Raw genomic sequence first — 12,542 nt, forward strand, 5'->3', positions numbered from 1 at the left:
GTGACAACCGCAGGAGCAGCCAAAAGCTTTATCTGCATGTTAAAGCGACAAAACGTGAAGGAGGTTGTGAGAGATCCCGCAGCCAAGGCAGTTTGAAGTGCCATTAGATCCAGGCGTGGAGAGCATCAGAATGTCTTGCAGAGTTCCTCTATGGCTTCGCAGAGCCTCTTCACCTTCGGATTGTTCATGTCCTCCGCCCGCACTTCAGTTACCTGCACCCAGAGAAAAGGCAAACGTAGCCATGTGCTTGGTCACTGTGCAGAACTATCCTGTTTGGTCACCGCATACACATTTGAACACTTGGCTCTTTTTCTTACCAGTTCGGCACTGCAGTGGCCAGGAAAAACATCATGCAAGTTGATACATCAATACACAATACATTGATTCACTACCCCCATCACCATATTGTTACCGACGTTCACATTGCTGAATGTAGAGCACACTAGCATGTTTGGTTAATTTGTACCTTCAGCGCTTCGCCAGCAACAATGAAAGACAAATTTTTCAGCTCTCTTGATAACTTTAGCCTCTACACGTGTGTGTTCAGTCAGTAATCATATTATTTCAATAATAAAAAAATACACAGAGCATTACTTACTGCAAAATAAATTGGTACAGCACCGTGTCTGTCACTTTGTCCTCTTTTAAGCACTGTTTGATCCAGTTCCTGCACATGCTTATATAATTACCTTAATTATGAGGACTATGAAAATATTGCAGAAGGAGTCATATCCTGCACACTCTGCCTTTCTTGCAGTCAAGGCTGCAGCACTTGATTAAATATGTCACCTTGTCATGCTTATAAACACTCTATCTTAATCAGCAACTAAAGGTATAGTGAACTTGAATAGAACAAATCACTGGATAAGTCAAATCCTAACATCACAAATATATATCAAAGGAAGTCTGACCGATATCTGTGCCAGGCGGATATTGGATATGGTGAGTATGTATGTGAATATATACTAAATAGCTGCTACTGCAACAATACTTATTGTCGTGTTGCATGTAACTTCATTACAGTGGCATTCAACTGTATAAGTAAATCTAAACTGCTTCACGCCAATATCTGCATGAAACTAATTCTGGGCATAATGAAAGTAATAGAGTCTTTTAGCAAGTTACGGAAATACGGTACGCAAATACGGTAAGGCAGTACGGTAGCGTTCCTCTTTTCCCGCTGGTTGTGCTTTGGCCGCTCAACGACCGGGAAAGGAGGAGCGGTACCCTACTGCCTTACCGTATTTCCGTAACTTGCTAAAAGACTCTAATTTTGTGCCAGATACAGCTTCATTAGAGCAATGTTCAACTGTATTAAAAGGACCTGGCAAAATATTTTAAAATTAAATCAAATTAAATTTTGGAGTTTTATGTGTCAAACCACAATATGATTAAGTTGCAAGCATCCTAAAAAAGTTATTAGTAATTACAGTACGTTTTTAAAAGCTAGCTTCGGTTTCTACTGTACCCTGACGTTGCAACGCGGTATGAGCTTCTCGTCACGTGCTCACGCAAAATATTGTGATGTTTCCACGGCCGCTTTGTTCCTGGCTCTAATGGCGATGCACAGGCGACCATTTTGAATGTTTTGGTACTTGACGTCATCACAACTAGCTAATACAGCTGCATGAAGTCACCAGAGCTGACGTCAGAGTAGTCTCTGTATACAGGAAATTTGCATGGCAGAGTAAACATCCCCTACAAAAATTTGTCTCGTACCCCTTTAACTACATGGGATTTTTCGCATATGGCCCTTTCAAAATGCTGCCATTGGCCGTGACCAAAAGTCGAACCCCGACCCTCAATATTAGTAGTGAAACGTTTTGTCGCTGAGGTAACTTGGCAGTTTTTTTTTCTTTTGCTTAAGCACGTACTATAGACAACGCTGTCACGAGTGCCTGAGCGAAATATTATTGACTAAATAATAATTTTCACTGTTCAGACAACTTACTGTGTTGAAATCTTTACTGAATTGCACACTCTCGTTACACGACATGCTGCCATGCTGCGCACTCACCTCGTCATCTTTGTTGAGTAGTAAATGTACCTGCGGCCGCCCGCTTGTAACAGGGCTGCCTTGTAGAGACATCAGTGTCTCGCCTAAGCGTGGCTCGCGCGCACTGGTTGGCTTCTCTCTGCAGGTGCAAGGAGATGGCCATGGTTAGAGCCCCTAACTCTGTGCCAAGGAAAACTTGAAGTTCTGCAAACTCATATACCAGAGGAATCTGCAAAATTCTGCGACGATATTAAGCGGGCATCAGGTACATGCAGCAGTTTATTTATTAAACACTTTCAGCCTTCAAACATGCTTGCATTGACTTCACACTGAAGGACACTGTTGTGGCTGAGCATCAGGTGATGCTTTGTACTTTCTTCACTAAGAGAATGACGCTTGTGAGACAATTGATGTCACCACCTGATTGATCCTTCTGCGTCAACAGAGGTGATCAGCATTTACATGTATTTAAGGGCAACGGAAGTGTTGGAGTCAGGTTTGCAATCCCTGCCCAGAAAGCCAGAACACCAAAATCTACACCTGACTTTTCTTTTTTTGGTGGAAGAAATAGTGCTAAGCCATGGTACGTAAGCTATTACTTTAAAAATGCAGAATGTGTTTCACTTGCCATGGGTGGCATTTGTGATAATGCTATTGATGATGATCAAACATTGAGGGGCAGCGAGAAGTGATGCCTGGGATCCACTGTTGACGAGATGCAATAAATTCACTTTTTTCAAGTTAAAACAAATTGACTTTGCTTCTTCACTTACCATGAAGGTCAGATAAATGAAGTACTATATCAAGGGCACTGCATTTTTCACTTTCTGAACTTCACAAGCTAGGGTGCCTGTTATACTGAGTTCTTTATTTCTGGTCATGGAAATCTAAAGTACATTACAATCTGGCTTATCGACGGCATGTTAGCACTGAATATAATAACTGAAAAGAAATCAATTAGTTAACAAATAAGTGATTATATACTATGGTACCTCATTGTGCCTATCTGGGCAAATGATGTCATGTTGCAAAAAAATGACTCTTTACCTCATGTGATGTGTTTGCCGAATCATCTCATAAAATGGAGTGCCACATTGACCCTCCCCCCCTGTTTCTTTGTTTCGGCTGAAGTCCGTGCCCCCTTTCAAGTTTCAGGCTTAATTTCACTCATCTAATTTAGCATTTCAGTCAAAAGCTGTACTTGCCGGATGTCAAACTTCGGTCTGACTAACGGGGCCCTTCCAGTGGCACGGAGTTGTGAGAGTGGAGTTCGCATCCTCCCGCCGTGAAGCACCTGCAGAGGCTTGCTGGAAATCGGGCAGTCGTGGTGTCCCACCTGCAAGCATGAGCACATAGGTCAGAGAAACGCTGTAATGTTTGGTTGCTGAGCCGTGACAAAGTATTGATTGATTGATTGATTGATTGATTGATTGATTTGGTGAATTGTTGGATGGTCCTGTAGCTGTCCCATATTTTGAAACCTGTATATTTTATATGCTGTAATGAACATGCTATGTAATAAAAACAGACTGATTGTGTGAGCAAGTGACAGGTGATATTTTATGTCTGAAAACTAGGGGTGAGCGAATATTCAAAATTTCGAATATTTTTCGAATAGTGTTTGCTATTCGACTCGATTCGCACTGGAATTTTACTATTCGAACTATTCGAACTTCCCCCCAAAAATACAGTCAACGTCCTATTGAAAGCAGGGTGTCTACCGAGTTGACCCCCCAAAAATACAGTCAACGTCCTATTGAAAGCAGGGTGTCTACCGAGTTGACATTTCTAAATTCCCTGAGTTTTCCAGGTTTTCCCTGAGTGTTTTTGCTGAAATTCCCTGAGTGAAACAGAACTTTTTTTTATGTCAAGATGGGTAGAGACCATATCGCTCGGTGATGTCACTCTCTAATACGCATTTTAGAAAATGAAAACGACTTAATCCCATTTGAATAGTACATAGAACAGATAAACCTCAATATAGCGAAGTTGGTAAAAGTGGCAACTCACTTCGTTATATCGAAACTTCGTTAAAGTGAAATTCGACCTTTCATGCAAGGCATAGTTACTGAAGGATTAATCTTAAACTGAAAAGGCCACAAGAATGCTTGACTAATCATGAAAAAACTTTTCTTTTTTATTTTTTGCGTGAAAAAAAATCAATTTTGTTGAGCCTGAGATGCAGCAATCACAGTTAGATGCCTTGCCAGAGTGTCACATGTAAAGACGAAACAAATGCGGGTTTAATGCACTGTGGAATTGCGCTTGTTCTGCTGCTGCGGGTTGTTGTCAAATCCTCGCGCGTTGCCCAGAGCAATGCAACACCTTTGCTATCATGTTGCCCAACCGAACTATTTGCTCTCCACGAACGCACAACATCGAAAACCATCCCACGTTAGAAAAAAAGAGCCAGTTTCACTGCGAGAGCAAAATAGTAAATCCGATAGCAACGAAGAGGAATTTTATATGAATATAGGCTAACAGCTCGCTCCTTCAGGAAACGTAGCCGCTGCCCTAAGAGAAGTGCCCTATCTATGATCTATGGCTCAGGGGCGGATTCAGGTACATAATGGGGGGGGGGGGGGTTACAAAGGCTGAAGCCAACGCTCAGCAGTGCATTTTGGTGGGTCACGCATATTTACAACAGCCCAGAGGGGATTATGGCGGTGCCTAAGAAGCCTTCGTTGGAAATGTGCATAGGGAAGCAGGAAAGGGTAGAGCAATGAGAGGTAGAGAGCAGGGACAAGATTCTCTTTACCCCTTTTGGACAGTGGCAGGCAAAGCAACCTGACAAAGGGGGCAAACTCGACAAGCAAGCCTGACAAAGGAGGTGGACGACAGGCACTGAAGGGAGGGAGCGGAGGCTGGCTTGGGGGGGGGGGGGGGGCGAACGCCGCTACCGCCCCCCCCCCCCGGGATCTGCCACTGCTATGGCTTCAACGGAAGTTTTGCAATTAGAGCACAACACCTACAAAGGTATGAGCCGTATGCTGATCCCCACTAAAGATACCGCGGCGCACGCGACCATGCCCGCTGGTACAAAGTACGCACTTCCTGTCGGACTCACGCAGCCAGCGCCCCCCCCCCCCCCCCCCTTCCCAACGCGCCGGCTCCTATCTATGTGCCCATCGCGCGAATGAGACGGTCGGCTCGTTTCATCTCTGCTTAAGCCCCGTTCGTCGGCAGCGCTCGCGCACTTTCACTCGCACATGGAGCATGCGACGCGCGGGGTGATGTAATCGCGATTTGGACTTGATAGGGAAGATCATGGCGAAGGCAAAAAATTCGCGTCTATCGCAAAAAAGAAAAAGCAACATAGCTGCGGGCTAAGACCGCATGAAAGCACGGCAACAGCCTGAATTACGGCACATCCGATTATGGTGGTAACGTTACTGTTTTCCGACATCGCGCGCCGAATCGAGCAAATGGGACCCGTGCTGGTGTAGCGAATTTCGGTCGCCGCTATGCCTTGGCTCTGAAAAGTTTTGTAATTCGGCTTTGTAGCAAACATCCACGTGGTGTGGCTGGTAATTGCGAGCTGCAGCCCCCCAAAATATCGGTCGACTGCCTAGAACTTGTTTCAGCAGTGCCCTCATCGGGAAAAAAAGAAATAAAAAAGCTTTCACTTGCTGTGAATGGGCCCGTTAGTTACGCTAGCTCTCGCCTTGAAATTTATTATATTCTTCACGGAGTCCTAAATAGCATCTTTGAAGCTCGGAATCAGAGCGAGTGAGCTCTCCGATAACAGCCAACAAGCGTCTTTTTTCTCGCCGATCGGGATGGCTTGCCAGATGCGAGCCTTGTCGAAGACATCCGCTTCCTGCGCGATCGCGATCGCTTGCAAGATAACTCAAGCTCGTTACATCTACTGCTACCGCTTCTACAACTAATCATGCTTGTTACTTGATACGCGGCGATAACAAAAACACCATATCGGGCGCTAACGCACAGCACGCGCGAGAAAGATTACAGAACTACACCGCGTACTCCCAGAACATCCTGACAACATTGCGCGATACGATGTGTCGTGGTTCGCGGTTCCCGCATGCCACGCATTAGCCGGATTCTCTCCCACTTCACCGCTCCGAAGGCGATGACAGCATCAAGGTGCGCCACTTCCCCGCAGCCGCAGCGGCCGTTTGATTTGAAAAATGCGTTCACAAAATATCGAGCAAGCGCTACCGCTACTTTCGTCGCCTTTCAATAAAGATACTGTGGATTTTCCCTGATGGGAGCACAATTTCCCTGAGTTTTCCCTGAGAATTTCCAGACTACCCAAAATCCCTGAGAATTCCCGGTTTTCCCGGTCGGTAGACACCCTGGAAAGTGACCCCTTCAGATTTTTAATATGCTTCACCTCATTACACTCCCGTATTGCGGCAAAGCTGCCTTTCAAGCTCCGTTACGGTCAAATTTTGCCAAGACACAGTCAACGTCCGATTGGAAGTGGTCCCTAAATTTTCAATATGCTTCACCTCTTCACACCCCGTTATTGCGGCAAAGCTACTTTTCAAGCTCCGCTACGGTCGCAAATGTATTAACTAAAAAAAACGCTGGTTCCAACATGGAGATGAAAGATGTGGCAGAGGTGGGGGCTCAATTAATGCTGTTTTGGACCTGAAATTTGGGCAGGAAGTCCGAAAAATCGGAAGCCGAAGCTTTTTAGCACCCAAAATTTCAGATGTTCTTATATATTGACGTCTACGAGGCAGATTTGGAACTCCGGACTTGAAGGGAACACACCCTTGTCCGCCACATCAGTTGGGCTTCCACAGAAGTTGAAAGAGGAGGAGAGGCTGAGGAAATGGCATCTTTGCCTATCACGTGTAAAGTGTTGTCCGCAACACTTTGGTTGCACCAAATCATGTACTTAAATACACTTCCGCCTCTACATTGCCTCATTCTTGATAAGACAACTATGAAACACCACCCCGCCAGCACTTCATCTACCTAGCAAAAAGAAACACTTTCATGTTGCTATCTCATAAGAATATGCTTAGGAATCCTTTCTAACTGCAATTTCGCTTCGAAGTATTCGAAAAATATTCTAGAATCGAGAAATATTCGAAAAATATTCGATTTGATTCGCACTCACACTCCAATATTCGAATTCGCTTCGCACCCAAAATTTTGCTATTCGCACAGCTCTACTGAAAACAATGCAGGCGTCTTTAAGGGCACACTAAATGCATTCCCGTTCAGGGAGGAGGTGGTGTGGGGGAGAGGGATTGATTTGGATTGTGCCAGGTGTGCGCAGACTCTTATGATTTCCTCTGAAATTATGAATTTTCTTGGCTTAAAAGAAGTGCTGCAATGTTTCTGGATAGGTATTTTAACAATGCACAACAACGCTTATATTTGCTTTAACACAGTAGACTGTCATTAAAATGAACCTGAACGGACCAGGAAAGTGTGCGTTCAATAACAGGACTTCTGTTTACCAAGAGGTAAACAGGAGTGCAAACAAAACCAATCAGTTGCTCTGTTTCAGTAGAAATTCTGTTCAACAGATTTCTTTTTACTGAGAGTCCACAGTGTAGTGCTCCTTTAAAATACAACTCATTACAGGGCTCCAGGTTAATTTTGATATCCTGTGATCGTTGAACATGCACCGGAATGTTTGGCAAGCGAACGTTTTCGCATTGCGCCTCTGGTCGACTGCAGTCACAAGACAAATGTGCCACACTCAATTACCTGTCAATCATTTAAGATGTGTCTAGTAAAAGGGGCACCATCGACAGAGGTGCAATGTGCGGAGGTACTTAGGCAAATGCATCATTAAGATGAAGTGCATCATTAAGACTGTCACAACCAAATACAGGAGACTATAAATGCAATATGCTAGCTTGGAAGTGTTATGGAGTAAAAAATATAGTGCCAACAATAGTGCTAGTACTAGCCAATGTAATGTTAATATGCTTCAAATAGCACTGGCATATGAGGGATGTATAAATTGCAGATCTTCTAGCATTCATTGGCAGCATTAGATACTAACATTTTTGTTTGCACCTGACACATTATTTTCGAGCCAAATGATAACGGCTGCTTCACACAGGACCAGACGGACACGGCACTTGCAATTAACGCCACATTATTGCGGCAATTTTGCGTGCACGCTACAATTTACAATTGCGTGATGTACAAATGCACACAGACGATGCATGTATGCCACACCTGCCACTGGTCGCACAGCATTTTCAAAAGAATACAGCACTTACCTTCTTTTTAGTTTCATTGGCGGGAACCTGACCTTTCCTGTAAAAAGTGGGAGGACAGTAGTTGCAGCACTACAGCAGTTGATCACACAAAAGCTTAACCCATTTAATTTGACGCAGTAATGAAAGAGGCAAGTTAAGTTCTCAATAGAAAGTCAAATAACAACACATTGCTGGTATATATCAAATATTAAAGTATATTTTGACACGCTAACTTAGGTCACAAGCCAAGAAAATATATTTGGGAGGTAAAGGGTACCGCACCAAAGATTGCAGTAACTATTGCTTAGCAGAGGAGGATCGATTGTGTTGCCTTACGGCAGCTTCTCCGAAGTTGACGGTTCATCAAGGGAGCTGTTAGTGACAGGCAAGGAGGAAGCAGTAGCGGAAGCAGACATGGCAGAAGTAGCGAGTGACGCAGAGGCCAAGGACACTTCCGAAGTGGGAATAGCTGTTGTGAACAGAGAAGGCAGCAGTAGTTGGACAGATGAATGCAGTGAAACACCTAAAACCGTTCGGTATTGCTTATTTTTTAACACGTTGGTTGCTTGTAGCATGCTTAATGCATTTGCCTCCCTAAAATGTGCATAATACTTTTATTGCATTGCTTGTGCTTTTTGGCACTGTTAAATACATCATCACAGAAATACGTATGATATGTTTTGTCCTTATACTACACTCTGCATGCTTGTAACCATGTTCTTATGTGACAAATCAATGCAGTTACACTTTGAGTACCCTATCTCCTTCACGGTGCAAATTATGATGGACTGTCTGCAAATGTGTCAAATTTGCACAGCCTAACTCCAAGCTTAAAACGTACTTGTGGGCTAGTTGGTTGGTCATATTCACGATAAACGGCAGCGCATGCTGGGTTAAGACAGAAACACAAAACACGAAAAACTCCAAGGCCCTCGATATTATATTTGAAGGAAGAAAAAAAGATATGTTGTTTTGTTTAAGTTGCAGCAATTAATTTTAATTAGCACATAATTAAATATCTAAATATTCTGCAGTCAGTCATGTTCCATTTTTGCATAAAGATAATCAAATCTTAGGCTCAAGACACATGCGCAATTTGTTTTTGGTTGCGTTCATTTTGAGCAAAGAAGAATAATACGTTTGACGCTGGTGGAATGCAACACGTCGAATGACCCATTGAACATTGCAACCTTTGTGTTATATAGTGTGGCATGAAAGAAGTATGCATACAGTGGTGGCCTGATGGTTTGCGCATGAGGCAGCTGCTTTCAAGGATAGAGGTATCAAAGGTTCAATACGTCGACTGGGTGCCTAGGCTTCCTTTATGGATAGCTTTCTTCGCGACCTATTCGGAATATCTAACCACATGATAACGTTTGCTGTCGGGCTAGTTGGTGCATTGCTGAACTTCAATTGATGGCGCAAATGTTAAGACAGGAGCGAAGAAGACACGTAAGACAATAATTAAAAGAACAAAATTTAGTTGCGAGTGTGCGCTTGTTCGTGTCTTACGTGTATTCTTCACTCCTGTCTTAACATTTGCGCCATCAATTGAAGTTCAGCTAACCACATGACTTTTTGTATCCTTCGTGCTAACGCCAACAGAAATTTTCTCGTTTAATGAGGCACCTAAGGCTTTTGCTTGATCTGTGCTTACATAAATAGAAAACTACACATTGCCTCTTGCACACTTACGTATGCTGGTGTCCCACACATCGCGGAATGGCCTGTTCAGGACTTCCTGGAGAGACAAAAAAGATATTGTATTGATTTTTTTAATACTAATTCAAACTCGGGAAATGCTGGAATGTACCATATTTACACGATTGTCAGTTGACTCAAATGTAGTTCGACTGCCTTAACATCGCACGAGAAAAAAAATTTAAGTTAGTTTCGCACTCGTAGTGCCAAGCCTGAAGGAAGTGTAGAGCTGGACGGCCTTCTTTGTTTCTCTTTATTTTTCTTTTTTTTGTTCTCTCTTCTCTCTATATTTTTCTGTCTGCTTTGTCTCTGCTTATTTCTATTTCTTTCTCTCTCTCTCTATATATATATATATTTCTATTTCTCACTCCTTTCTTTTTCTCTATTTCTCGCATCCTCTTTCCTTCTATCTATTTGTCTATTATACAGTATTTCTCTCTCTTTGTTTGATTCTCTCTCTTTCTGTTTTGCTTCCCTTTCTATTTGTGTTTCTCTTTCTTCCTATGCTATGGTTTGCTCTTTCCCTTTCTCTTTTCCCTGTGTGGGCAAGTGGCGGCATCTTGCGGTGACCACAATAACTATGCAGCTCACGATGCTCAAATCAGCCAATTGCCATGGACCTTGGGTTTATGGTGAGGTCATTTGGGTTTATGGCATCATTTGTCGAGAGAAGAGGGAACGTTTTCTAGCCGACTCTGAGAATTAATTGCAAATTCCAGGCCGGGTGCCGCGCTATATAATATTTTGCTTGCATGTTCTCAGGAGCCTAGACTATCAATAAGCAGCATTTTCTGACCACGCTGAAGAAGTGTTGCGGGGCCCCTTTAAATATCACCAAGTTGCTGCAAACACCTGGTGACGCAATTGGTGGATGAATACCAGCCAGACTTTACGTCCAATGCTAATTGTGCATGGGCAGCCTCATCTTATCTTTCCTTCCACTTTAGCTGGCACTAACTTTCGTTCAAGTGAACTGGAAGCTAGCATGACACGACCAAATAAGAAAGCTTGAGTTTCATTGCCTTTGTTTCGAAAGCGCATTTAGGAATGATTTTTCTTATGACCGAGACATCCGGTCGTTTGGCAATTCACGGGATTCTCGAAACTCGTCTTCAGTACCATAGCTCGAAGGTACCCAGCTCTTTTTTTTTCGTATTTCCACAAGGTTCACGGATGGCACCCACACATTATTACGAGAAAAGCTCATAGTGTTAACCAGATGTATTTTAGTTTTGAGTCTGACATCTTTCATGAATTCAGAAAATCTGCTCCCATTGCTCATATTGTTGAAGAAGAAAGAAAATGATGCTGCTGAGCACTAGCACCCGACTTTTCACCTCGGGCACGGTCCGTATGATGTTGTCAAACCACATGTCGATGTTCCTGCAGATCCGGTCGGTCTTTTCTTGCATCTCTGCGCGCGACAATTCTACGGTTACCTCCAGCTCTTCCACTAGCACCTGCAGGTACCTGCAGTCAACAAGAGTCAGGATGTGGGGAAATTAAGAGTATTAATTGGTGCGGGGCATCGTTATTTTACAAGGTAGTAGCTATACCATGGACAACTATTTTCTTACGTTTATATATATGTACAGTATGGTCCACTTTTATTTTGCTGGCCCTCTAACAAGAAGTGGACAGGGAAACATTGTTCATACACTGCACGAGTCTGTCAAAAAGAGGCTGAACTGTCGACCACCAGTAGATTTATGCAAACCTACGCTACTATGATTTTGCAGGAGAGTGAAATCCAAACATGCCCTACACGCAAGTGTTCCCTTTAACAGTCTCGTCTTACATGTTCAAAGTACTGCTACGGGAATTATGTGTGGTGGGGATGCAAACTGTTTCAGGGGTAGTTGTCATGGGTAAAACGAACAAGATAACTAAGCACCAGTAAGTGTAAGCAGGGCTGGGCAAAGATACTTTGAAACTGTATCGCAATGCAGGATGTTCAGGCAACAAATGTTTGAGATACAGATACAAGGTACTACTGCAATTATTGTATATGATATGATACTTTCCAAATGTATCTTAAGATACATTAGATACATTTGCAAATTTGTTATTATCTATTTAATATAGCGGCAAATGCGTAAGCACAGAAGTATTTGCTTAGAAATGTCTTAACTGCGACCAACTTTGTTTAATTTGAACGAAATGTCTGCTAGTATGTCAAGTATAATTGGTATTTCTTGCTCAAAGTATATACGTTCCTCATTCCGAATCAACTTTTATTGGCGTTTGTTTAGGTGCTTAACATGGAAGCTGTTTATTAGGGATGGGCGAATATTTGGGCGTTTCGAATATTCAAACGAATATTACAGTATTCGAATACGCTTCGATACGAATTTAGATTATTCGAAATTTCGAAGCATTCGAAATGAACGAATAGTATGTGTATACATTTGACCGCACATAACCCCCTGTAAAGGTGGTTTCACTGCAGCGTCTAGTTGCTGTGCCGTGAAACAACCCATCCAGGGGAAATCTGCATTGCCGCGAAGCCACACTTCAAGGTCCATTGTACATATTTTTTTATGTTTTAAAGCGTGTTATATGGGCTTATATGCACTAAGTATAGTCATTTTTAAGTTGTAACGTATTGCACCACTTTTAACTTGCACCCTACTGCTTCCACTTCATTT

At 43.0% G+C, this 12,542-nt stretch overlaps 1 protein-coding gene across 1 annotated transcript; it reads right to left on the bottom strand.

Annotated features, from left to right (window-relative positions):
* On the bottom strand, nt 1-11,361 carry LOC119395912 (uncharacterized). The gene is made up of 7 exons (XM_037662930.2): nt 11,232-11,361; nt 9,889-9,934; nt 8,530-8,662; nt 8,215-8,251; nt 3,202-3,332; nt 2,018-2,135; nt 1-212 (listed from the first exon to the last, which is right to left on the bottom strand). The coding sequence occupies exons 1-7, from the start codon at nt 11,304-11,306 to the stop codon at nt 126-128; spliced, it is 627 nt and encodes a 208-aa protein (XP_037518858.1). The 5' UTR covers nt 11,307-11,361; the 3' UTR covers nt 1-125.
* Between the last annotated feature and the right edge of the window lie 1,181 nt (nt 11,362-12,542).

Source organism: Rhipicephalus sanguineus, chromosome 6 (assembly GCF_013339695.2).
Source record: "Rhipicephalus sanguineus isolate Rsan-2018 chromosome 6, BIME_Rsan_1.4, whole genome shotgun sequence".
NCBI lineage: Eukaryota > Metazoa > Arthropoda > Arachnida > Ixodida > Ixodidae > Rhipicephalus > Rhipicephalus sanguineus.